At 44.8% G+C, this 27,641-nt stretch overlaps 2 protein-coding genes across 3 annotated transcripts in view; one reads left to right on the top strand and one right to left on the bottom strand.

The window, feature by feature from the left end:
* Ndufa9 (NADH:ubiquinone oxidoreductase subunit A9) overlaps positions 1-1,589 on the bottom strand; it is a 29,874-nt gene extending 28,285 nt beyond the window's left edge. Inside the window, exon 1 of the mRNA XM_057774568.1 lies at positions 1,526-1,589. Within this exon, the coding sequence (XP_057630551.1) occupies positions 1,526-1,574 (49 nt within the window). The 5' untranslated portion in view covers positions 1,575-1,589. The remainder of the gene's footprint in view (positions 1-1,525) is intronic.
* A 97-nt stretch (positions 1,590-1,686) lies between these two features.
* On the top strand, positions 1,687-26,367 carry Akap3 (A-kinase anchoring protein 3). 2 transcript variants are annotated; one of them, XM_057775067.1, is made up of 5 exons: positions 1,687-2,061; positions 8,768-8,878; positions 11,177-11,272; positions 15,701-18,004; positions 26,053-26,367. In XM_057775067.1, the coding sequence occupies exons 3-5, from the start codon at positions 11,177-11,179 to the stop codon at positions 26,206-26,208; spliced, it is 2,556 nt and encodes an 851-aa protein (XP_057631050.1). In that variant the 5' UTR covers positions 1,687-2,061; positions 8,768-8,878; the 3' UTR covers positions 26,209-26,367. The 2 variants fall into 2 exon arrangements, with proteins under 2 accessions (XP_057631050.1, XP_057631059.1); XM_057775076.1 differs by lacking the exons at positions 8,768-8,878; positions 11,177-11,272.
* The last annotated feature ends 1,274 nt before the right edge of the window (positions 26,368-27,641 follow it).

Below are 27,641 nucleotides of genomic sequence, written 5' to 3'. Positions count from 1 at the left end.
TCTCAAATACTGAGATTACAGATGTGAACTACCATGCCTTTCTGTTTTATACCCCCATGCCAAGCATTCCTTTGATGTTGGCTGGAGTTATCCACCATTCAAAACTTAAGTTTTTTGAGGCAGGATAACCCAGGTTACCATAGAATTCCCTACATAGAGTCCAAACTGTCTTTGAACCCACAATGATCCTCCTGCCTCAGCCTCTCAAATACTGAGATTACAGATGTGAACTACCATGCCTTTCTGTTTTATACCCCTATGCCAAGCATTCCTTTGATGTTCATTTACCGTAACTAAGACTGGGACACAGGGATGTCTGACTCCCCAGCTGACAGCTGTTGGACTTCCTCTTGCTGCTCTGATTACCCTCAGCAAAAAGATTATCAAACAGCCGCCTGCCCTTAAGGCAGCACCAGTGGTCCTGCACATTCCACGATGCCTTGAGAAAACTACATGGCCGAAGCCGATTGCCTTGACCCGAGAGCCCGCCTCAGTCAGGCTACTTGAAAAGCCTGTGCCAGATTTCTATGCTATCACAGCCTAATCCTAGGACCCCGCAACCATTTCCACCTAGAGCAGAGCATGAGCACAGAGGGCCTGCTGCGAATGGTACTAAAAAGGATAGGCTGGGATTGCTGGGAGCATCTCTGCCTATGTCGCCTGGCTCATTCGGCGAGTCTCCTGAAAGACACTCTTCTGTGGTTTCCCCCAGTAGTGTAGCAAAAAGGGTTTAATAAAAGGCTTCTTCTGGGTAGCTTTTCCTGTCCACTTGCAGAAGTGTGGGCTAAGTTGGTAACACGAAGGTAGAAGCAGTAGAAATGGCAAAGAAGTGGCGATGGAAGAGGCGGTGGCACAGGGACGTCTGACTCCCTAATTAGCAGCTGTTCGACTTTCTCTTGCTGGCCCCAAAGCTCTTTCCAATGATTCTGACATGAAGCAATCTGACAGCCAATGATATTCGATAATGAGTAAAATGCACTATGGAAAAACGTAACTGAAGTGGACACGCTATGTGGGGCGGAGGAGTGAAGATGGGGAGGAGCGACGACTGATTGCTTTGCTTCTTCTGGAAGAAAAAAAAATGCATGCCTTCGAACTGAGAACAAATCCAACCACAACAGAAGAGTAAGCACGCAATGCCGCCACGTCCTAAGCTGTCTACCACTCTTCTGCGCTCCTCTTCCCAATTCTTTCTCCACAAGCATTTCTCTCTGCGGCAGACCCTGGCGCCACAACCTGACACAGTCCCCATCCGGAGAGGCACGGATCGTGGTTTCCATTGATTACTACCATGAAGCCAATCGATGTCCTACTGTGCGACCCCCTTTTTCTCCCTGTATTTTCCTTGACCTCAACCTTCCCAACAATCTCCATACTAACTCGAGCTTTAAAGCGTTCAGGTTCTCCTCGTCCCTCCCTGCTACTCCTGTTCCCCATCCCCTTCTCGAACCGCACAATTTCACACATGAACCTAGGGTATGAAGAAGAAATCGGAACCTATGCGGCGGTGCCCGCGGACACTTACGTGACATTGGCAGCGCTCGGACAACCCGGGAGCGGACGGCGGCCGCCATCTTCTCCCACAATGCCCCACGGCTCGAGCTTCCGTCAACTACGGCAATAACGCGGAGCCAAATGGTATTCGCCGACCTCTCTGCGCAGGCGCCGACTGAGACGGACCTGGCAGATTGCGATGAGGAGGGAGTGAAAGCAGATGAGAGGAGAGAAAAAAAAAGAAAGGAAGGGGAAAACAGAATCCCGGTTCTGGAATGGGCTGTGAAGATCGTCTTTTATTGCTGGGGAGTCTGCAGTTCAGACTCAACCAGGGGTTGACTCCAGGGCGTGCAAATGGCCCGCCTTCAAAGTCCAGCACTTGGTGGGCTGTTACCGGAGAGTCGGGCAGCTCTGCCGGCCTGGGGCTGGGATGGAGGAGACGTAGCCCCGCACTCACTAAGTTGCAGGGAGGAAAAACTTTTCAAGCAAAGCGAGGGTCTGCGCAGAGTGCACAGATGAAGAGGAGAAATAGGAACGCAGAGGCTCTCCTCTCTTTCCGCTGCCAAAGTAAGTACTCGTGGATGCCTTCAAGAACGTCCTTTCTTTGGGGCTTTAGTGCTCACTGTCCTAGGTCATAGAATGCTTGCTTAGATGTCTGCACCAATCCAGACCTGCTCATAGGTGACCTCTCCAGGAACCTCTGACCTTTCCAGGGTGGTGATCAGTCCCTGTCATGAGTTTTGGTTGGCTGGTGTTTATGTGCTTATTTGGTTTTGAATTTCGTTTATAGAAGCACACTAACTACTAACCGGACCTATGAATCTGAAGTTCTTTTTTTGAATTTTGAGACAGGGTCTCCTTATGAAGTCCTGGTTGGCTTCGAACTTGTGATATTCACGGCACTGCTTCAGTCATGAGTCACCGCCCCAGGCGACTTATTAGAGATTCATAAATGGTTTGAAACACGAACGTCCTAAAATGTGATATAATATTGCAAGTCATGCTTGGCATTCAACAGTTTTTCTATGGGAAAAAAACGGTGGTGGCCTTACCCAGAGCAGGTGTTCATTTTTTAAACGGGGCCTCTTTGAAAATCTGTATTGTTCTAGAAAGAGATTCCTGGAGCCTGAGGATGTTCTGAAAAAAGTAAAAAGCACTTGCATTTTAAAGCCTTTTTCAGGATATGGTGGTACACACCTGTAATCCGAGCTCTCGGGAGGCAGAGGCAGGAAGACAGGGAGAGTTCCAGGCCAACCCAGGGGACCTTGTCTCAAATTTAAAAAAAAAATTAAAAGCTTCATTCCAGTCACCTTCGATATACCCGAGTAGAAGACAACCAGTTGTAAAGTTCCCAGAAAGAAGTTCCAAGGACACTGAACATCCTAGAAATTGATTAATTGATTAGAACCTTAATGATAGTGGAGAGGGTGGACTGTTACAGACCCAAAGCCAGATTATCATGGCCTATCCTTAACCTTCTAAACAGCCATTTATTTTCCGCCTCTGTGTGCCCTGACGTCCTTCTGACTGTCTCCTGCAGTCTTTGGGGATGTATCGGCACCATTAGATTCCACTAACCCAGAGCTAAAAGTGTCATCAGAGAACATCTAAGGTCCTTCTGTATCCAGGGTTTCCTGATTTGCTATAACCCGCTCTCCTGATGCTTCAACACATGCATCTGAAAAGTGTTTATTTGTAACTGTTTTTGTTCTGTTACTACAAGAACTTTCATTGTTGGACCATAAAACTTAGGGTAACCTGGATTTGGTCACTCATATCTGGCTCCATAATAAACTACCTCTTGTCCCCTTTTGAGGAGAGCTGCTTTTTATGTGGTCCCAATAACCCTGTGAAACATACCTCAAGCTTATCAGTAAACTGCCTAGTTTGGGGGAATCGTTCTAGACTTGGTCATTCTTTCAGTGCTCAGTGGAGATGGGGTCCATTGTTCATGTCTGGGAAGATGGTGTGTCTCACTGAGTTACCTTAACCCTAAACATCTTTGTAGCCGAGGCTGACATTGAACTTCAGTTCCCCCGAGTAGTTAAGGCTACTGGTCTACACCTCCAGACCCAGCTCACCCTACTGTTTGTAAGAGCTGTCATTGACCAAATTGAATTAGAAAAGAAACCCTTTAACTGCGAAGCTCAGTAATGCTGAGTTGCCCTGCATTTCTTGGCCTCATCCTTCTTTGGCTCAGAACTCATAATTTAGTATATTACCATATTTGTTAATATCACATATCACAATTGGTATATTAACATACTTTCCAAGTTCTGATAAATTGACAGCCCCATCCCCATTTTGCAGCAGCCTTCTAATCCCTGTGTGGTAATTGGGTCATCTGACACCTCTGAGTCCAAGTGCTGCCTCCTGCTCACACTTGGGGTATCAGGACATCCTCCAGTAGTGAGAGAGCGCTGATCTGAATACCCAGAATATTCGCTCCTATTCCAATGACCTGCAAAGTGCTGACAGCAGGAGTGCCCGCTCAGATTCCAGGGAGGTACCCAGTGCAGAGTGCCTGCACCGGGAAAGACTGCAGAAGGCAGCAAGCCCCAGCCCCCTCTTTTAACGGTGAAAAAGATCAACAACAACAAAAAAGTGATAGTCGACACATTGCTTTACTGAAGGATGCCGATAGCCAGTCAACTTTCCAGTCTGTTAGGGTTGCTTGGTTTCGTGTGTTGGGTTTGGGATTTTGTGGGGTTTTTATTGTTGTTTGGAGTGTGTGTGTGTGTGTGTGTGTGTGTGTGTGTGTGGTGTTTTTGTCAGCCATTGGAACTCTTTTTTTTGGTTAGATTGTTACCTGAGATCCAGTCAGCAACAACAGTTACAGAGACACAGTCCCACAATTACGCCATGTAACCAGCTTTGACAAAACAATTTCAGGCTAAGCCAGTGTGAAACAGGATCCTCTCTTCGGCTGCCATCTAAATTTGTTGGTGTTACTCAACTGTTTTAAATGAAATCCATGGGCTGGAGAGATGGCTCAGCGGTTAAGAGCATTGTCTGCTCTTCCAAAAGTCCTGAGTTCAATTCCCAGCAACCACATGGTGGCTCACACCCATCTGTAATGGGGTCTGGTACCCTCTTCTGGCCTGCAGACATACACACAGACAATATTGTATACAAAATAAATAAATAAATAAATAATAAATAAATAAAAAATAAAATAAATGAAATCCATTGGCATGACTTCCCTTCCCGTATTCCCCCATCTCAGACACTCAGAGAATTGAATTAATAGGAAAAAGCAAGGCCAGTCCTTCTTTTTTTAATATAATTTAATTTTATTTTATGTACATGGATGTGAAGGTGTCAAATCCCTTGGAACTGGAGTTACAGACAGTTGTTAGCTATCATGTGGGTGCTGGGAATTGAACCTGGGTCCTCTGGAAGAGCAATTAGTGCTCTTAACCACTGAGCCATCTCTCCAGCAAAGGCCAGACCTTCTAACTAAATGTCCAAAGCCATAAAGTGTATTTCCACCCCTCCTCTTTTCCTATTGAGTACTCAGTCTTAGGCAGCCTCACATTGTTGCTATAGAAACAGTGATGTCACCAGTTGCAATTCTGATGTCACCCCCCTAGTCCCAACAAGAAGGAGGTGCATGGAAGGCTGGGGAAGGAAACAAGATCTTCAGCTGAGCAAGAACATCCCAGCATCTTCATTGACTTTAAAAGTATATTCTGGAATCTTCTGTGGTTAGCTGTTCCCAGAGCTGCAGAGGTAGGGAAGCTCATGGGTTTGGTAAGAGAGCCCATTTTCTGATCCCCTGTCGTTAGAAAGAAGACGATGGGCAGCTTTTTTATTTCCAGCTCAGCTTCTTGCTTCTGCCCTGCCCGTCTTAATTTCATCTTTGAATACTGTGGAAATAAGTGGACTCCCTCAACAGCATCCCACACACCCTCCCTCTTCCTCAAGTTCCTGAGTTACTTACGGTTTGATCTGATATCCCAGGCCATCATTTTGGAGGCCCGAGGCATTTACTTCTTCCCCTCCTCCCAGCGTGATGGTGATGTTGAGAGTAGGGTATTACCTGCCTGCCGGCTTTTCCAGCTCTCCTGTCTGGCTAACTCCCATGCCCTTTTCTCTCTAAAATCATGCTGGTATAGCTGAGTTCAATTCTTATCCACTTGAAGCCTCACAATTTTTAGAATCAAAGCTTTGGTTAGGCGGGAGAGCACTGGAAATGGGTTTAAGCCCATGGAATAGCATCTGTATGATGGGGCTCTGGGCATGAAGACACTATAAGGGACAGTAAAGCTAGAGGCTTGCTTCAAGAAGGCTCGGTGAGTGCTGAGATGCACAGTCCTGAACTCCATGCTGAGAAAATACCGAGAACTCCAGTGTCGGTGTCAACAAGATTTGTTGGGTTTCTACAGTGTCCCAGACAGAACGGACAGAGGAGGAAGATGGGGTGGAGATGAAGGCATTCACCCATATTAAAATGAACACTAAACTTTGCTTGAAAGAGCTTCAGAATATGACCAGATATGAAGCAGCCCCATATGCGCCTCATTTATATTGCCTAGAATTTAATCTTTTCATAAGTTTAGAAATCTTGAGGAATTAGGGAATGGGGGTGGGGTGGTGTCTGGTAGAGTTGTGGCCTGGGGTAGAGCAGGCCTAAGCAGACCTGCCTCACTGTTGGCATTCATGGTTTGCACTCTCACTTTGAGGTAATAATCACTTTGACACCCTCCCCCAGCTTTTGGTCTTATTTCTGATTTTTTTTTTCTCATAACTGTATCTCAGGCTTCTGAACTCACTATATAGTCTAAGTTGGTCTTAAACTTGCAGCCATTATCCTGCCACAGCCTCCAAGTGCTGAGATCCAGCTGTCTGATTGGCATTTGGTGTGATGTGTATGTGTGTGAGAGAGAGAACATGCATGGAGAGGTAAGACATCAAGTATTTTCATCAGTTGCTCTTTGCTTAATTTTTTGAGACAAAGTCTCTCACTGACCCTGAAGCTTACCTGTTTGGAGTTCCGGATGTGAACCACCACACCTGGTGGATGCTGGAGATTAAATTTGGATCATTTTGGTTGCATGGTTGTAGAGTAAGCACTTTTAGTGACTAAGCCATCTTCCCAGTCCCCTCACTGTGTGTGTACGCACACGCATGCACATGTACCCACGCCTGCATGCTCAGAGGCCAGAGGAATACGTGTAGTGTGCTGCTAATCTCCTCTGGCCTTCTTCCCTAGAGACAGGGTTTCTCACTGAACCTGTGCCTGGGCTGGTAGCCAGGGGACTCACAAGCCTCTGGATCCTGTCTCCGCCCACCCCCTCTGGGCTGGAGCTACATGCTCAAGTGAGCAGCCACATTTAGCTTTTGGTTGCTGCTAGAGAGTCAGACTCAGATCTCCTTGCTTGCTCAGCAAGAGCTCTTGCTCCCTCAGCCATCTCCCCAGCCTCACTTTGGAGTTTTTGAGGAACTTTTGTGAGTCGGTTCTTTGCGACCACAGAAAATGCCAAATCTCCCAGGCTGTTAACAAAAAGAGCTGGAAGAGCTAAAGAAAGAAGCCCATTGGTTCTAATATTCTTATGGGCTGCAGTTTCCCAGTCTGTAAGATGAGAGCATGAATTAATTGAAAAGTAAATGACACATTTAATATGTTGACTTTTTTCTTTGTCAGTTTAACAGATAACACAGAGCTATGACTCTACCACTTGGTTACTTTTTGATTTTGTTTGTTTGTGACAAGGTCTCACTCTGTCACCCAGAATGGTCTAGAACTTGCTGTGTATCCCTGGCTGACCCTGAAATCAGGACAATATATCTGCCTCAGCCTCCAGTGTACTTGTGTACTTGGTTTAAAGGCAGGAAGCATCACACCCAGTTCCAGGTTTCAACCAATAAATACAGTATTCATTTGACTCTTTTCATCTTGTTAGATCTTCCATTCTTTATTGTGGGAAACTATGCATTAATTTCAAAATCTGAAAAACTTTATGGCTCATGTCCGTTATAGCAGCACTTGGGAGGGAGGCAGGAGGATCATGAATTCAAACATCCTCAGTTATATATAGTGAGTTTAAGGTCGACCTAAACTGTCCTGAGTCCCTCTCTCAACAACAACAAAAGGCAAGAAAGTTATGTGCCTATGTATATAATGCCATTGTCCAGACAATGTAGGGAGATTTAGCTGACTACAACAAGCTTTATGTGTGCAGACAAACACACAGAAAATAGACTAAAAATATTAGAATATATGTAAGCCAAGAGTTTGCAAGGTATACTAAACTAGTGAACCTGCTCTGTGAAAAGAGTACTGAACATTTGGGATGTTCATTTCTTTGTATTACTGGTATAGGAAGATCTGACCATGACGTAACTTTCTGTGGCAAACTTATTGCCAAAGCACTGGAGTTTTAAAAATCAGAATATATGGCTTATCATCATAATTCATTTGAGCAAGCCATTTCTTTTTGTTCCCAGGTTCTCCAATTTTAAGAAAGAAAAATGAGCTGCCTGGAATTACAAATGGGCAGGACTTGTATATTCACTCTTTCAACAGAGAATTGCTAAGCACCAACTTTAAAGGTACTAGCTATTAGGAGGGATTTGCTTTGTTCAGGAAGCCACTTAATAAGGCAGATAGGGAACCTGTGGACAGCTGCCATATTAGGTAGGATGAGACTGTGAAATGAGTTATGTTGGAGACTGTGAAGGAGAAACAGTAATATTCAACTAGGGACTTAAGAAATAGGATAACTGGCTTGGGCTCAAGTAGGGATGGGGTTTAGAGGAACGTTTTGGAGGCACGTGTGCAGTTAATGCTGGGTAGATATTCCAAGAGTAAAATGCACAAATGTCCTTTATTAATGTCTCAGAAGAGCTAGACAAAGGAAGTTAGTTGAACTGGAGACATGGCTTATGAACTCTTTATGAGGACAGATATTTCCTCTAAAATTGCTTGCAAAATGTTTTCTGATCTCCCCTTTCCACCTGCTTGTCTTCACACTTGCTAGTGAAGTGTGTGAGATTAACCAGCTGTTTTCATCACTAAGCCGTTCAAGAGCAGAGACTAACAATAGCCACTGAAGAAATCATTGGCCTAAAGTAGAATGATTTTTTATCTGAGAACTCTCAGAACACACCAACAGTAGTATGTGGATCCCTCCCAGAAGTCTCCACCTTACTCTGGGCTCCTCCCTTCTATGTATACATGAAAATAAGAAGTCAGAGTCATCATTCGGTAATGAGAACACTGCGGTCCATATGTAAGTTTGGTCATTTTTCTCTGTGTCTTTCTTTACAGAATCCTTATCTATTACATGGCAGGAGGGGCGGGTAGACTTAGGGATAGTGAAGATACCAACAAAGCTCATCCGGAGTCTTCCTTGTATCTCAGAACCCATTCTCAGTAAGAGTAAGTGACCACATCATTTTCTTACGTCTTTATGCTTACCTTGTATCTGATTAATTGTTGTGTGTAGGCAGCCTGACTAAGGCAAAGAGTCTGTTGATTTAGGTCTTCTCTACCAGAGTCACCCCACTTGGATGAAATGTAAACAAGATGAAAAGACCATTGTTTGTGGATATTATACTGTCAACATTCTAGGTCAAGCTGCGACTAAATTTTGCCTTTCTTGGCCAAGTAACAGTACTGTTAATTATTTTTTTCCATGCCCATGACACAAAGCATAAGAATATGTGTATAGAAGTGTGACTCGGGAATACAGCACTTGCAAAAAAAAAAAAAAAAAAAAAAAAAAAAAAAGGTGGGGGGGAGCAAATCTCTGTTACCTGGAGTAGTACAGAAATTTTTTTCCTAAGCCGGGCGGTGGTGGCGCACGCCTTTAATCCCAGCTCTCGGGAGGCAGAGGCAGGCGGATCTCTGTGAGTTCGAGACCAGCCTGGTCTACAAGAGCTAGTTCCAGGACAGGCTCCAAAGCCACAGAGAAACCCTGTCTCGAAAAACCAAAAAAAAAAAAAAAAAAAGAAATTATTTTCCTAGCTCAATAATCAGAGACAGTAGAGTGTGAAAATAAGAATCTTTATGAGAACAGAAGATTGCTCTTGAGGGGTTTTATATTTTGATTTTCCTTTAATAATTATCCATAATATCCAAAACAAAAGCAATATGCTCATATATATGTAAGCATCATTACTTTTAATTTTTTTCTTTGGACATTTTTACTTACTGTGTGTGTGCTGGTGAGGCAGGTGCACACATGCCGTGGTGCTTGTGTGACAACCAGAGATAGCTTGTGAGAGTCAGTTTTCCTTACGGCATGTGACCTTCAGGGGTCCAGTTCAGGTCATGGGAGTTGGCAGCAGACACCTTTACCTGTAGGAGCCATCCCAGCTGTCCTTGCTTCTCATTAGTTTTTCAGCTTTTATTACACGTGTGTTTAGTGTACCTTTGATCTCTGTTTGTCTTCATTTTGAGCAAGGGCATGCACCTCAGCCAGCATCCTTTGAAACAAGTATTTCCGATGAATCAGATGAACGCACACCCCTAAAACTCACCCTGGCTTTCGATGAGCTTTCAGTGATCATGATCCCAGTTTCGAGCAGGAGGTTGAACTGTGCTGTAGCGGATTTAAATGGTGTTTTGCTGGAACCTGAATGTAAAGCTAGATGTCTGTTTCAGGAGAATGTCAGGATACTGGGGGTGGGGGTCTTATTTCATCTTACCATTGAGAGGTATAGATGTGAACCGAGTTTGTAATTAGCTAGGGGATGTTCAGCGTGGAACCTAGAAGAGGAAGCTGGGCATAGGAAAAGAAAGTGAGGGCAAAGAGACCTTTCTTGTCACTTTAGGTTGACAGCAGGATACCTAAGTCACTGTGGTTCTTGGCTACAATTTCAAAGACAATTTCAAGGTTTTGAAGACTAGATGAGGGTAAAGACAGAGGCCGAAAGAGGTTTGGGATGAACAATTCTGAGGCAGTGAAGGCAGCAAGTGTAAGAAAACAGCTGACGGCTGGTGGTAGAGGAAAGAATTTGCAGGCAGTGAGGGCGGGTGACTTACATAGAGGATGCCAGGCAAAATGAATCTCAGCTCTCTAGCACAGAGGACCGGGGCTGGTGACGCCACCACTGAAGTGAGAGGACAGAGCAAAGTGTAAAGAGGCCGTGAAAGGATACATTAGCCAAGTCACCATTGCATCCTGGACCCTGAACCAGGGAATCTGAGAATCACCCAGCATCCTTAGTTTATTGGAGAGGGAATGATCTCAAGGAAGATTACTAGTGTTAGTCAGGGCTCTAGAAATGGATGAGAAACAAAGTTTCTGTTGTTAAGATTAGTTCATGTAGTAAAGTAGAAAAGTAAAGCAATCCATTTGGTCACATTTAGTTTGGAGTGTGTACTGAAAATCGGGCGGGAAGGGGATGGTAGGGAACAGAGTAGGGCAGCCGACAGGTCCGTTCCTGTACCGTATAGTCAGCATGAACGGCACGGTCCAGGCGTCAGCTCATCTCTAGAGATACACGTTTGAGGAGTTGGGTTACAGGTCGGAGCGGAGGCTGAAGAAGACTGGGCTGCTTGAGTGGGCTGCTTGAGTGGGCTGAAGCAGCCCTTTTCACAGGTCTCTGTGGAAAGCGTGGCTCCTGCTTCTCACATTTCTGCATTTCTCTTTATTTCTCCTGTTCATGTAACCTTTGGATAACTTCTCTCTTTTTTTTTTTTTTTCTTTTTTCTTTTTTTAAATACTACCAGATGGCGGATAGGGTTGACTGGTTACAAAGCCAAAATGGCGTATGCAAAGTTGACGTCTATTCACCTGGAGACTTCCAACAGCAAGACTGGAAAATGGTAAGGGCTCCTTCTTCAGCAGCACTGGTTAGGAGCGTCTGGGCTGTGCTCAAGCAGCCCCATTCTTCCTCCACTGTGAAGATGGCTAAAATGAGCTCCTGCAGAGCAAACGTTTCCCATTTTACCCCAACAGTGTGCAGCTTATGATACCTGATGCTTTAGTTTTTAGTTCTGTATTCCTGGGGGCGTGAGGTGTGCATGTGGGGCCAGAGGCCAGAGGCGGGTCTGTGAGAAGCTGTGGGCGCTGGGACCGCACTCTGGTGCTCTGTAAGAACAGTATGTGCTCCTGACTGCTGAGCCTGGGAAAATAAAATATTTTAGTGGGAAAATAAAAAGTATGTATTACAATGACAACATTTTAAGTTTTAAACAACCAGAGTAGAAGAGTCTCTGGACTGGTGAGATGACTCACCAGGTAAAGGTGCTTGCCATGAGCCTGGTGATTTGAACTAGATCCCTCGAACACACTCAGTGGAAGGAGAGAACCAACTTGGGATAAATTGCCCTCTGACCTCCACATAAATATTGTGAAATAAACCTTGTTCCCAATCAGTCAGTTGGTCAATGTAAGAAACATAATAAATGTTTCCAAGGCACATCAGAAATAATTTCTGAAATTTGGGATGTCTCTAAATTATGAGAAATTTAAAGTCCCCTTTCAGCCACTGCACCTTGGATGTCTAGCAAGCACTTATTAAATCCTTGGCCTACAGGGAGGGAAGCGGTGTCTGTATCCATAAGGGTCCAATAAAAAGATAGTGATAAATAATAAATAAAATAAAGTAATAAATAATAAACTAGGCCTGTGCTGTAATGTTTAGAAATTGTTTCCTGGGGAAAGGCAGTACACTATTGAAAGATGCAAGGGAAAGACCTCAGGCATCTAGAAGTAAGCATAGAGAGTAGCCATTAAGCTAAAACTCTTAAGAACCCTCAGTCAAGGCTGCTTGGACCTAGACGGGCAGGGCACTGCTCTTTTCTCCCTCTTATGGCCATGCCATGGCCTCTACTGACTGTTGTACTAAGAGCGGTGGGCTAAGTTCCTAGGCACCCGGCCGCCCGCATGGCTAGCTTATGCCCCGAAATAATTACACGGAAACTGTATTCTTTTAATCACTGCCTGGCCCATTAGTTCCAGCCTCTTATTGGCTAGCTCTTACATATTGATCTAACCCATTTCTAATATTCTGTGTAGCACCATGAGCTGGCTTACCAGGAAAGATCTTAACCTGCGTCTGTCTGGAGTGGGAGAATCATGGCGACTCCTGACTCGGCTTCTTTCTCCCAGCATTCTCTCTGTTTACTCCACCCACCTAAGGGCTGGCCTATAAATGGGCCAAGGCAGTTTCTTTATTAAATGAAAGTAACTCCTCCATCAACTGACAAAGGCCACTGCCTAAAGAGAGAAATGCTTAAAGGAGTCAGGTCCCAGAGTCACAGAGCAAAATGAGCTGGGACTAAATGGCCATGTGTTGACCTGTACAGACAGTAGGTGCTAGCAGAAGAAACACCCAAACTAATTGGATCGAAGTCTCTGATTTTGAAGATCTTGGACCAGTGAGATGGCTCAGAGGGTAAAGATGCTTGCCACCAAGCCTGATGACCTCAGTTCATATCCTAGAACCCACATGCTGGAAGGGTGAATGACAAGAATTGACTCCTACAGTTTGTCCTCCTCCATACTCAAACACACATCGCGCGCGCACACACACACACAGACACACTGTAGTACAACATTAAAGATGAAACAATCCAATGCATTCATTATTGTAATCTTACTCCGAATACTAACATTTGCTTAGCACATATTTGCATGTAATGTTAAATGACCCATCTTCTGTTTATACCAATATATTTTTTATTAATAGGAGCCAAAAGCCCTGAGAAATCTTAACAAGATACACAGACACTCATATCAAATTGCTGAAGACCCCCAAACTGCCTCCGTTGGGTAGTTTATCCTCCTCTGCCCTTTTACGTAGAGAAACAAAATACAAATCAGATTCAGTTAAATAAAACAAACAAAACTCTTACACCTTTCACTGAGCAAGAAGTACCCTAGGAGATCCAGACATAAAAGTGAATTCTGCCATGGTGAACCTTACCACTCATGGGAAAACATAATTAAAATGTAAAGCTTAAATATAATTGAAGACATAAGTATAATTGGATATCAGTCTGGCATTTGGAGTTACGTAAATAACCACTGGACTTTAATTAAGAAAACAGTTTGTGATCGTTGCTGGGTGATTTTCTGTACAATAGTTGTTACAGTTTAAATAATGAGTCACTGCCAGCAGGGCATAGTGGCCTACCTGGTGACTCCAGCACTCGGGGGTGGAGATGGGAAAACATGGATTACATATGCTTAATGAGCTAGATACGGAGACAAAAAGCAGGGCTGGGGAGCTACCGTTAGCTTAAAGAGCTGCTGAAACATCAAAGGCATCTTCTAGTGCTCCCCTCATGGGCGTGAAACGTTTTTGGCTTCAGAAAGGGGAAAGAGTAGTTTGGCGTTCTCCTTCCACACAGCTAGGGATACTGTTGTGTGGTGCGGTAGGAGGTGCAGGAGCAGCACTCTGGCAGGGGAGGGTGGGAGTACTTAGTCTCTGCAGCACTCAGCTTATCTCCTGTTTCCATCAGTATGTGTCACCTAGAGATCTGTGAAAGGGCGTCCCAAGAAGCAGAGCCAGCCAGCGTAGAGAGCAGAGAATACTTTTTATTTAGACACAGATGGTAGACAAAGCACAAGATTTTTTTCTGCAAGTCTCTTCCATTCCACTTGGACAAAAAGCAGTAACAACCTCCAAGTTAGAATTCTGCTGATCCCATCAAAAGGCTGGTCACATCCGTGTTGGCCTGACCACGTCATGACGCTGGCTTTGCTGGGAGTTCTTTTTTTTTTTTTTTTTTTTTTTAGATTTATTTATTATGTATACAACATTCTTTCTCCATATATGCCCACACGCCAGAGGAGGGCACCAGACCTCATTACAGATGGTTGTGAGCCACCATGTGGTTGCTGGGAATTGAACTCAGGACCTCTGGAAGAGCAGCCAGTGCTCTTAACTACTGAGCCATCTCTCCAGCCCTTGCTGGGAGTTCTGAGGAAGCCCAGAATGGGCTTGAAAAGGCCTCTATTATTTGCCATCCTGAGATGAAGTGGTCTGAGCACACTTAGGTCTGATACCTCTTGTGGCCCCTGCAGGCACGCATGTGCATGCACATACATACACATACATACATGCTTACCCACAAAAAATAATTTTAAAAACTTTTAAAAATTACTGCTATAGAAACAAATAGCAACCAGTAAATTTTTAAGTGCTTTATGTTGTTTCATTTCATGTCATGATACATTATATGCATATGGGTGTTTTGTGTGTGCACCTAGCGTGTGCCTGCTGCCTGCAGAGGCCAGAAGAGGGATCCTCTAGAACCAAAGTCACAGACAGTTGTGACCATCAAGGGTGCTGGGAATCCAACCCAGGTTCTCTGTAAGCAGCTAGTGCTCTGAACACCGAGCCATCCCCCAGCCCAGTAGCTGGTAACTTTGACTTTCATAGTAAACTATTATGGCATATTAGCAACTTTATAGCAAAGCACTATTCTTTTAAAAATGGACCATATTTGAAGTCATTCCTAGACTGACAGAATTCTTTACATTTGATAGGAAAGAAAGCATAAATATGTACATGGTACTATGTTCAGGTTTAAAGTTTTGCCACATATAGATTACAGTGAGTTGATACTTAAGTGTGTGTGTGTGTGTGTGTGTGCGGGTCAAGATTTTGCTGTATCAAATAATTAGGTACACTTTTCCCATTTTTCTGAACCTACTTATAGTAAAAGACATGAATTTCAAAACAAAAGATAGCTGGGTGAGGGTGGCACAGGAGGGAGAGAGGGCAAGGTCTCTCTTCGAGGATAGTCAGGTCTACACAGAGAAACTGTCTCAAAGAATAAAAGATAAAAACAACAGAACAGATAGATCTGAGAAGGCAGTCATGAGCATCCGTAGCAGCTCAGTTCAGGTAGGAACTCCCCGTGATCATCGTGATGTCGCTGGTAGACGCAGTAGAAGCAGTGTAATGTAGTAGCTGATGGCTGATTAGAATTCCAGCTTCATCACAGATTAAAGTTATAATTTCGAACAGCTCAGTAACTTAATCTCTCAGTTCTTTTTAATTCTCTCCCTTGTAACATGAAGAAAGCAAGAGAATTAGCACGTGGGTGTATTGTGAAAGTAGTTTAAATGGGATGGGAGCCTTAAAATCCTCAGTGTCTGATAGTATCATGACTGCTCAGTAAACATGGGATCCTTTTATTGTGATGCTGGAGCCAGCTCGGGAGGCTGGCCTTGTCGGCTGTCCCGAACACCCATATCTTTGCTGTGCTACAACTGGGTGAAACATGTCTGCTTTTCAGGATGCATCAACGGATCCTGTCCGAGTGCTCAGCTGGCTCCGCAAAGACCTGGAGAAAAGTACAGCAGGGTTCCAGGACTCGAGGTTCAAGCCTGGAGAGTCCTCGTTTGGGGAGGAAATGGCTATCCCAGGAGACCAGCGCAAAGGCTTCTCTGTCGACTACTACAATACCACCAACAGGGGCAGTCCGGGGAGATTGCATTTTGAGGTGACACACAAGGAGAACCCTCCTCCGGGCCCCATTGCCCACGTTGGTAATGGGAGTTCCATAGATGAAGTTTCCTTCTATGCCAACCGCCTCACAAACCTAGTGATAGCCATGGCCCGGAAGGAGATCAATGAGAAGATCCATGGCTCTGAAAATAAATGTGTCCATCAGTCGTTCTTTATGGGGGATGAGCCCACACCCCACAAGAGCTTGAGTACAGTAGCCTCCGAGCTGGTGAATGAGACTGTCTCTGCGTGTTCCAAGAACATCGCTGGTGACAAAGCTCCGGGCTCTGGAGACAGAGCCTTGGGGTCAGTGCAGAGCCCTGGTCTAAGATACAAAAGCACTTTGAAGATCAAGGAAAGCACCAAGGATGGCAAGTGCCCAGACGACAAGCCTGGTTCTAAGAAGTCTTTCTTCTATAAGGAAGTGTTTGAATCTCGGAATGCAGGGGATGCCAAGGACGGTGGAAGGTCCTTACCTGGAGAGAGAAAGCTGTTCAGGGGCCAGGACAGGCCTGACGACTATACAAACTCTGTCAGTCAGGGGATCATGACCTATGCTAACAGTGTGGTGTCCGACATGATGGTCTCCATCATGAAGACCCTGAGGATCCAGGTGAAAGACACCACCATTGCCACCATTCTGCTGAAGAAGGTACTGATCAAGCACGCCAAAGAGGTGGTCTCCGATCTCATCGACTCGTTCATGAAGAACCTCCACAATGTCACAGGGAGCCTCATGACTGACACAGACTTCGTCTCAGCTGTGAAACGAAGTTTTTTCTCTCATGGAAGCCAAAAGGCCACAGATATCATGGATGCCATGCTGGGTAAGCTGTACAATGTAATGGTTGCCAAGAAATTCCCTGAGAACATAAGGAAAGCCAGGGACAAGTCTGAGAGCTACTCCCTTATCTCCATGAAATCGCAGCCTGGTGACCCTAGGCAACCCAACATGAACTTTGAGATGAAATCGGAAGCAAAGCTGAGGGAGAGTCTGTTTTCTGCGTGCATGCCAGAGAAAGAGAAGAGCTGTGCTGAAACTCTGGGCGAGCACATCATCAAGGAGGGACTGACCATGTGGCACAAGACTCATCAGAAAGACTGTAAGCCCCCCAGCATTGATTTTGCTGCGAAACCATGTCACCCTCAGCCAGAGGTTTCCTTTGAGGTTCCAGATCCTTGTGACTTAAGCCCTCCTCCACAGCAACCAGAGCCTTTTGAAAAATTTATGTGTGAATCAGATTCTTGGGCCAAAGACTTGATTGTGTCAGCCCTACTTCTGATTCAGTATCACCTGGCCCAGGGAGGAAGAATGGACCCTCAGAGCTTCCTGGAAGCTGCTGCCACCACCAACTTCCCCGCCAACAAGCCGCAGGCAGTGCACGACGAGTCCAGACTTAAGTCTCCTCATAAGATGTGTGACCAAGAACAGACAGAGAAGAAGGATCTGATGAGTGTCATCTTCAATTTTATCCGGAACTTACTCAGTGAGACCATATTTAAGAGTAAGCGTAATAGTGAATCCAAGGCACAGGGCGTTAAGGAAGAAGAGATCAATCAGTGTGAAAGGCCTGTGACCCCTCCTGCCCCGAAGTTGTGTGAGGAAGAGGAGGAGGAGGAGACTGATGGTGCCTTATCTGGGCTCACCAAGATGGTCGCCAACCAGCTAGATGGCTGTATGAACGGGCAGATGGTGGAACACCTGATGGACTCTGTGATGAAGTTATGCCTCATTATTGCCAAGTCCTGTGATTCTCCCTTGTCAGAGCTGGGAGATGAGAAGTGTGGGGATGCCAGCAGGCCAAATTCTGCCTTCCCAGACAACCTGTATGAATGCTTGCCAGTCAAGGGCACGGGAACAGCTGAAGCCCTCCTGCAGAACGCCTACCTAGCCATCCATAACGAACTGAGAGGTTTGTCAGGACAGCCACCCGAGGGATGTGAAATACCCAAGGTGATCGTCAGCAACCACAACCTTGCTGACACCGTTCAGAACAAGCAGCTGCAAGCTGTCCTGCAGTGGGTAGCTGCCTCCGAGCTCAACGTCCCCATTTTGTACTTTGCTGGCGATGATGAAGGGATCCAGGAGAAGGTAAGAAAGCAAAGCCAGAAAGAAGGCTTTTCCGTGTGTTAGCTTGGGTTCTGCAGTCGGTGTGGTTTTCTGAATGGGAACACAGCTGTAGAAAGGGGAGAAGCGGACAAGGTGAAGATGCCCCTCAGCAGAGGTAAGTAAGAGTAAAGCAAGATTGAGCTCATGACCAATCAGAAACACACTGAGAGAGGCCGGAAGGAAAATCGGTGTTTTCTGTTTTCCGAATTTCTTGGTGCCAGGAGCACAAATGGAGAGTCTCCAGGAGACTTGGTGTGGTGGATGCAGCAGTCCATCGGCCTCACTGTCTCTGGGGAGGATGGAAACACCATTGTTCCACACAGCAAGGGTCCAGTGCTGTGTAATCTCACAGCAGTGTTGGCTCTTAGATCCAAACATATTTATGAGATATAAATATGCTAAAGTTTTTAGGTGAGATAGAGAGATTCTGTTTTCCCTGAGGCCCAACAGAAAAGAGATAGTTTCCAAGGAGATTATCTTCCGTGCATACTGGAGGAGAAGAGGTACCACTGCGGGAAGCTTGGCAGGTGCTAGTGACAAGGATAAGAAGATTGAATTGCAGAAAATGGCATGGGAGCCTTTAATGTGATTGTATGGTAACAAAAAGCCTTTCCTCTCACGGAGTTATGCAAGAGGTTTGTTCTCAGCACCGTTACCAGTAAGGTGTATGAGAATGGTTATTGTGAGTATATCCAGACATGCTGTTGCTCTAGAACACAGGGAAAGTTAGGCTATAGGATTTATAGACTGAGCCCTCATCACTTTCCAGTTCCCAGTGTAGTGTTTTGTTTTCTTTTTTTTTTTTTAAATACAAATGGTGCAGTGAAGTTGTGCAGTGTGGTATTGAGAGTTGGAGAGTGTCTCATAGACTTAGAATCTCTTGCTTATAAACTGTGGGTGAGTTGTTGTATGCCAGTAGTCGCTACCCTTTCCAGATGGTTGCATGAGCACACAGACCACGAAGGCATTCTTCAAATCATAGTAGATATTAATCATTTTTCCTTTCTTGAAAGCCCCTCATTAGGGCTATTAGTTTGGCCTTTGGGGCCAAGGTAGAAGAGAGTAATTGAGGAAGGCTCAATTACTGCTCCCCGGCAGAGCCTCACATTCTCCACTTAGAACCTAACTATTCTCTTCAGCAAACCGTCTTCCTCTGGATGATCCAGGACGTGGTCACTGAAGGCAGCCCAGCCGGACAGGTGCAGAACACGATCTCAGTGCACAAGTAGCAGAGCAGGAAAAGTTTCCGCTGCTGTGAGAAAGGCAGGATGTAGGGTGCCACACATTGTAATATTTCCTTCTAGGCTTCTAGGAGCGTTATCTGATGTTTCATTTGTCTATTTCCAGTCAACTATGTTACTTTTAATTAGTGTGACCTTTATCTGGTGGGCTTTTAGGACTTCTAATGGTTGCCTCCAAATATCTTAGCGACTTCTTCAACCAAAAGCACTGTGGCTGCCTAAGCTCCGAGACGGGGCCACCCTGATGCTACATCGGATTTTTTCAAAACCCTGCAGCCCTCCCATCTGACCTAGGCACTGAGTCAGCACCAGAACTGCAAAGTCTCGATGCTTTGCCACAGATAACAAGAAGAGCATTTAGACATCTGTCATGCCCATGCCAGGGGCTTCTGAGAACCCACTTTATCTGATTAAAGGATCGTTCTGATTGGCTGTCCTGGTTAAAGGGCTAAGAGCCAAAACCCCTTGTAGATGCTTTCATCATCAATCCAAATTTAGGAATACAGATTTGACAAAAATGCAGCCATCCCCTAAGGGTCAGAGCTGTTTGTCTTTGGTGGGACGGGGTTAACGACTGATGTGAGTGGAGACAGCGGGATTGTCCATCCCTCCAGCGCCAGCATGCATCCAACACAGAGTACTTCCTACTGATCACCTGGGCTTTGTTGAGGAGACATGGTAGCCTCCAGACTAGGACATTTAAGACCCTGATATTTTGATCTAAGTGTTCCCCAGTAGGGCTCTATATCAAAATATTTACATATTGTAGGGTAGCTCTTTCTGGAAAAACTAGGTCCCTAAGATCTTTTTCCAGTGTCCTAGGAGAAAGGTGGGAGGAGTTGTTCGTGAACCTCTGATAGCATGCTCTCTAAGTGTGCTGCTGGAGAATTCTAGTGACTGCGTCCTCCCATTCTAAAGCAAACAGGTATCGGAGTCAGGGTGCAAAGGACTGCAAAAGAAAGAAAAGGAGAAAAGCGACTTTTAAGTCCAAAAAAACTGTATTGCTGTACATATGCCATTCAGTAGCTTCAGGGACTTGAGATAGAAGATAGGGATTAGCCACCAGGTGATACAGCAGGATTGCCCCTTGTGGAATCCCTACTTGACTACTAGGAGGAGTGGGGTGTTGCAAAGAGCCCAGCAAGAGAGCAGTAAGTCACATTTTAGAAAAGTTTTAATGATAGGTCATAATCATAGTTTAGTGTCTGCTCTTGATAGATCCTAGTTTTTCATTCATAACTTCCTCCCAGCTTTAACTGAATTTTATTGGGTAAGCAATCCCAAACAACTGAGTCAGCCTTTTTTTAGAATTCCCCAGGTGTTGTGAATTAGGTTGGTCCATTAAATATCCAGGCCAGCTCAAGAATACCAATTAGATTTTAATGGTTATAAGGGGAAATCTCGTGCCACAAGAGTGGGAGGTCCGACTTCCTATCTGCCTATATTTATATGGCGGGTGCTGCTCAGAGAGAGTGCGCACCTGGGTTTTCCCAGCTTTTCTTTCTGGGCCCCAGGTAGCCACGCCCACACCTTAACTAGATGTGATTGGTTGACATTTTCCCCATCATCTCCCCCTTCTGTCTAAACAAGATCCATCCAAACCCAATACAACTATATACGATAGAAACAGATGCCAAATATAACATTACAAACAACAAACAATATTAAGCAAGGAACGCATAACAAAAGTTTTATTAAACACTCTATTTTAAGGAGTCTAACTGTTGTATTGAAATTAACCTTGGCTAAATCATAAGGAAGATAACTACAATTATCTAATCTTCAATTCCATCAAAGATCTGAGAAGGGAAACAATATTACTTGGGTGAACAGGAAGTGCAATCGAGAAACTTCCAAAATGTGCAACCCATGACAGAGACACCTGGCTCCCTGGGCGGTCACCCCGAGTCTCTTTGCAGTGTTGAAGCAGACAACTTTGGCTAAGGCCTAACGTAACTGACATACTATTTTTAAAGGCAAGAAACTTTTCAAAACTATCTTACCCTGTCTTGGCAGGATATGACAGTCCTGTTTTATCCATTTATGGATACTCTGTATCTCTGTCAGTGGTTGAGATATGGGCATTTCGTGCTGATACAGATCACTGAACCTAGTAAGACTGGGATGCCCACAGACCCAGTTGCCTTCAGCACTATAGAATTTATTTTTAATAGGTCATGTGGATGCAAGATCAGACCCAAAATTTAAAAAGGATGAAAATAAAGGAAAATAAAATAAAGGATATCTCCTCATCAGATCACTTCTGTGTTGCTCTCCCTGCAGAAAAAGCAACTCATCCGTTTCTAATGTGTTCTAGAAATACATATGTACATACATGTAGCTAATGTATTTTTGTCTTTTAGCACAAGTGGTTACATGCATATATAAGTGACAATAACATGCGGCACATACACATGGGATAATTTGCATGCATACATATTATATATTTTACATGCACACATAAATATGATAGAATGCCCTGCACACATATGATATAACTTACATAGATGCATATATATGAAGGTACACATTCTCCAACATAAGAGTTTTCATTCTTTTGTCTGTGTTTTGATCTCCTATTTGTTGAGACAGAGTCCTACTACATAGCTCAAGAGGGCCTTAGACTCACTATGTAGCCCAGACTGGTCTCAAACTGGAGAGCCTCCTGCCTCAGCCTCCTGAGTGCTGGGATGACAGGCTTACAGGTGGATTACACCCACCATGCAGTGCCATTAGGTTATGTATTGGTGTTTCGAGTTTGTTTGATTTCACCATACGGGATTTCGTCTAAGATAGGTTTTCTTTTTCTTATTTCCTGGATTTTGTTTTGGGTTTTCTTTTAGTGCTTTAAAATATTTTAAAATATTTACGACTATGGTCTTTTTATATACTTTCGTGTGTAAAGTGGAAGGAAGGTAGGGGGGCAGATTTCTGTTGTCATCGACTATCCGTGTTCCCCTCCCCCACCCCTCCACACTGGCTTCCACTTGATTCTTTCTGAACTTTCTATTCTGTGCCATTGAATTGTCCATCTGTTCATTCTTAGGCCAATGGTGGACTCTATTTATTGAAGTCTTTTGAATTTTAAAATATGTCCTAAGGCTGAAGACTCCTTAATTGTCTGTCAGTGTTTTAGGTAGCATACTTATAACCCAGCACTTGAGAGACTGAGGCAGGAGGATGAGCGTCATAGTGAGCTGGAGACTATCCTGGGCTATATTTTAAGACACTGAATTAAAATTAATAATAATAATAATTGTAGTGAGAAGGGGCCGCTTCTTCGTCCTGACCACCCAGAACCAAAATAACCACATAGAAACTATATTATTTAAAAGTTTGGCCTATTAGCTCTAACTTCTTATTGGCTAACTCGTACATCTTAACTCATTTTTAGTAATCTGTGTATCTCCACGTGGCTGTGGCTTACTGGCAAGATTCCAACTGGCCTCTGTCTCTGGCGGGGGCTACATGGTTTTTCTCTGACTCTGCCCTTCTTTCTCCCAGCATTTAGTCCAGTCCTCCTCCCCACCCAGCTCTGCACATAGAAAGTCACATGAACTTTTCTTGTGTATGCTGATGTGGGCTCTTGGCTCTTGTGTCTGTGTGTTCTTATGTGTGTTGACTGTAGATGAAAGTTTCTGTCCCGCCTGGTCCCACAGCTGTTCAGTCCCAAAAAAACACACCGAGGCTTATATTAATTATAAACTGTTTGGCCTGTTGACTCAGGCTTATTACTAACTAGCTCTTACAACTTAAATTAACCCATAATTCTTACCTATGTTTAACCATGTTGCTTGGTACCTTTTCTCAGTAAAAACATTTTCATCTTGCTTCCTCTGCTTCCAGCTGACGACTGCCTCTCTGCCTTTCCTCTTCCCAGAATTCTCCTAGTCTAGTCACCCCACCTTTACTTCCTGCCTGACTACTGGCAATCAGCATTTTATTAAACCAGTATGAGTGACAAATCTTTACAGGGTACAAGTGATGTGGACCCTTTGCTCTTGTATCTGTGTTTTTATAGGTGCTGCTGTGGGCTCTTTGCTCTTTGTGTGGTTTTGTTTTCTTGGTGCGGCAGTTGGGGGGATTAAATCCACAACCCTATACATGCTGAGCAGGTACTCTACCACTGAGCTACAGCGCCACCTATGGGTGGTCTACTTTGAGTTAACTTTTGCATACCTGTCAGGAAGGAAACTAAATTTATTCCTTCATGGGAAGAAATGTGGGTGTTTCTGACTTACTGTTGGTCAGCCTGTGGGTATCTGATCCCTATGAATTTTCTGGTACCTTCATGATCAGAGGTCAGCTGATCATGGTGCTAGAGTCAATTGTGTTACATTTTTTCCCTGTAGTTTTACTTGCAACTTCCTCATCAGATCTGAAGTGTGGATTCTGTATATTGCATACATTTGGGTCAGTCCTTGTCTAACATTCCTTCTTGTTTTTTTTTTTCCTGCCTCCTTTTGGTTTATTTGAACATTTTCTTATGTTCCATTTTAATTTCTCTACTGTGGTGATATTTTAAGAGGTGTCTTGGTTGGGTTTTTGTTTTTGTTTTTGTTTTTGAAGGTGTTACTGTGTGGCTCAGGCATCTGTGTTAACTCCACAGGAGTTAAAGAACAGTCACCCGTTTGCACTGAGAGCTACTTGCTTGGCTTCCAGCTAGCGCGGTCCTTCACAGAACTTCCTTCAGTAATTCTAGAACATGTTTGCTGGTAATGAGTTCTCTTAGTCGCTTTAATCTGAGAATATCATGGTCTGTTCTACACTGGAGATTAAACCCTGGGCATGGCCCACACTAGGCAAATACTATACGAATATGTTTTTATTTGAATATCATTCCTGAGGTATATTCTGCTGGATGAAGAGTTCTAGTTTGTCTTTTCTCTTCTGTTTACGTGGTCTTTTTTTCTTTTTTTCTCATGTGTATGTGTGTGAGTTTACACATGGGGGTGCATGTATATGGGTACAGTGCATGTGTATAATGTTTGTGGAAACCCGAGGTTGATATTGGGATTCTTTCTTGATTCCTCTTCTACTTAATTCTTGGAGGTAGGTTTCTGAATCAAATCCAGAGCTTGCTGAGACACTGTTATAACTAGCTGATTTGATCCTGTTCTCAAACACCTTACCACTGTCTGCTGAGGCTGGAATTGCAGGCAGGCCATCACACCCATGTAGCATTTATATGGGTCCTGGGGACCCAAACTCTGGTCCTCTTGCTTACATGGTAAATGCTTATCTCTGAGTCATCTCATCAACATTTCTTATATATCACCCTTTCTGACTGATTAAAAACAATGGAGTGACATTTGAATTGCGATTCTCTCTAAGTGGTGCTGTAGCTTCCTCTGTCTGCTCTTAGGATTGTTTTCTGCTCTAGGAATGTTGCTCAGTGTGGTGGTGTTTGCCTAATGTATGCCAGGCCCTCAGTTCAATCACCAGTTCAAAAATATATTTTTAAATCTTTCTATAAGTAATTTTTTATTTAAAATATATGTCTATGTATGTGAGTGTATGCCTGTGGAGGCTAGACTAGGGCATTGGATACCCCGGAACTGGATTTACAGGTTGTTATGAGCTGCCTGATGTGGGTGCTGGGAATGGAATGCAGGTTCTCTAGAAGAGCAGCCACGTTTACAGGCCTAAACTTGCTTTTTAAGGACTGAGCACAGTGATGCCCATAATCCCAGCACTCGTTTACAAATAAGACCCTTGTCTTGTGAAGACAAAGTTTTAAATCCTCTGTGATAGGTCTTGGGGTGGATTTTGTTTTGTTTGAATAAGCTGGGCTTCTTGGCATGAGGTAAGCTGAGGAAGCTTTTGACTGTGGTCCTTCAGATGCTCTTCCACACCACACCCCTCTCCTCTCCTCTGGGATTCTCAGGGTGGGGATGCTAGCTCTCTTGAGTCCAACACCTCCCTCTGCTTCATCACTGTGGAGGCCATGTGACAGACCAGCACAAGCATTCATCTCCCTCTGGCTTCGTCATTGTGGAGTCCATTTGACTGAGCACAGGATTCTGCTGCCATGACTTCCTTTATGGAGGATTGCGTTCCACAGTGACGAAGGAGGAGATGATGCGTGCACTCAGCTAGCTTTCTTTATGTGCTGAAACTGTAGCCTGTGGAGTGGTGCTGCCCACGTTCAGGGTGGGTCTTCACACCTCAGTTACCCTAGTCTAGAAAACTCCTCATCTCACCCGGAAGTTTGATTTCAAAGTGATTGTAGATCTTGTGTAGAGTTAGCAATCGATATAAGCCATCCGAAATGGAGACTTTTATAGTAGGGTGAGCCTAAACCATTAGAACTATTGGGGAACTAGAGCAGTGTTGACAAACACTCGCTTTGAAGCACCATTTTCAAGGAGAAAGTGGGAAGATTTGTCTTAGTGAGAGATCACATTCCGTATCACGAATGGGGGATGTTAACACGTGTGTGTTGTGGGTGATGAGACCAGCAGCTGTAGCTAAAGTCTTCTTGGGCTGGGGCTAAGAGCTAAGCATACACAAGGCCCTGGCTACCGTCCGTGAACCGTAACAATTAAAATCCATTGGTTTGGAGCAAGGTGGCTCATGCCTAAAATCCTAGCACTTGGGAGGGGAGGCGGGAGGTCAGCAGTTGAGGGCCAGCCTTAGCTGCATGGCCCTGAGGAGTTTGTTCTCAAGCCGAGCCCCTCCTGCTTCAGTTTCCCCATCAGTGGCTTCTTGGTTGTAGCCAAGCAGGTTCCTTCCGGCCTGTTTTGGGGTCTTCTACTCCTCCATCACCATTCTCTCTGCTCTCCACAGCTGCTTCAGCTCTCGGCCGCTGCTGTGGAGAAAGGCCGCAGCGTTGGGGAGGTTCTGCAGTCGGTGTTGAGGTATGAGAAGGAGCGACAGCTGGATGAGGCGGTGGGAAACGTCACGCGACTGCAGCTGCTGGACTGGCTGATGGCAAACCTGTGATTGGGGCCTACCCGGTGTTCTGGCAGTGGGCCATGTCCTCACTCCCTCAGCTTCCCTCCCTGTCACACAGAGCCCTAAAGTTCCCTTCACGCCACCCACACCACATGTACCATCTAACGCTACTCACTGGATTTTGCAGATTTTCTTGTCCATGCGAGCAAGGACATAAATTAAAAGATTACAATTAAAGGGCTGCACAAGTTTGGCTTCCTTTTATTTGAAAAGTAAAGCTGCACCCTCTCTGAGAAAGCCAGCAGAGGTAGGAGGGCAGGGACAGATGGCCGAGCAGCCCAGTGGCCCACTCGGTTCCCTCGCTGTCCTAGCTGTGAGCTGATTAAACTGCTCCCTTAAAATCAGCCACAATTGGGCTTAATTTTATTTTGTTTCCATCCTTCAGAACCACGACAACCAGAAAACAGTTTCTTACAGTCTGTCAAAATCATTCACATTGTGGTTTGTGGGTATGGCCCCATGTCCAATCTGCACAACTGTGGGACCACTGCCCACCTCCAGCTGTACCCACAGTTCAAGATAGATAGAGGTGAAGCGGCCCCAGGGGCTGTGGGTGTGGTAGACGTAGCCAGTGTAATCCTAGGTCATCCCAGTGACAAAAAGGAAAACACTGGTCTACAGCTGGCTTCTCAGTGGTGGATGGTAGTGCAGGCCTGCAATGCTCGCACTTGGGCAATGGAGGCCTTAGGTTTGGTAGTTTAAGGTGAGCCTCTGCTTCATGTCCGGTTCCGATCTAAACTACATGTATGTCTTTATTTGGGGCAAGACATGCCTACCACAGCCCAGGTGTGGAGATCAGAGGAGATCAGTTTTCTTCTTCTACCATGAGAGGTCTGGAAGGTAAGGAAGAAACTCAAGCTATTCATTAGGTCTGGCTGCAATCGCTTACCCAACTGAGCCATCTTGCTAGCCCAGATTTTTTTTTTCATTTGTTTTATTGCTTTATTTTAGAGGATACTGTTGCAGGGGGCCACTTGTTTGTCCCAACCGCCCAGAACCGAAGTAACCACATGGAAACTATATTCAAACAATGCTTAGCCCGTTAGCTCTAATGTCTTATTGGCTAACTCTTACATCTTAATTTAACCCATCTCCATTAATCTGTGTATTAGCACAAGGGTGTGGTCTACCAGCAAAGTTTCATCACTTCTCCAGTGGCGGATTCATGGTGTCTCTCTAACTCTGCCCTCTTTCTCCCAGCAGAGCTTTCCCCACCTAGTTCTGTTCTTCTTCCCTGCCATAGGCTCAAAGCAGTTCTTTATTAACCAATGAAAGCAGCACATAGACAGAAGGACCTCCTACACCAGGAGACAGCCAGTGTTTCTTGTTGGGAGGTGGGGTCTAAACCAGAATTGGCTGAGTTCCAGCCAATCAAAACACCATTGAAGCCAGCTTTTCACTTGGGTGCTAGGGACCACATT

Source organism: Chionomys nivalis, chromosome 1 (genome assembly GCF_950005125.1).
Source record: "Chionomys nivalis chromosome 1, mChiNiv1.1, whole genome shotgun sequence".
Taxonomy (NCBI): domain Eukaryota; kingdom Metazoa; phylum Chordata; class Mammalia; order Rodentia; family Cricetidae; genus Chionomys; species Chionomys nivalis.
This window is presented reverse-complemented; position numbering and strand designations above follow the sequence as displayed.

Coding starts and splice junctions, on each gene's coding strand:
- Akap3 (XM_057775067.1), top strand. CDS start 11,177: ATGGCGGATAGGGTTGACTGGTTACAAAGCCAAAATGGCGTATGCAAA. Junction 11,273..15,700: donor AACAGCAAGACTGGAAAATG/GTAAGGGCTCCT, acceptor TCTGCTTTTCAG/GATGCATCAACGGATCCTGT. Junction 18,005..26,052: donor ATGAAGGGATCCAGGAGAAG/GTAAGAAAGCAA, acceptor TGCTCTCCACAG/CTGCTTCAGCTCTCGGCCGC.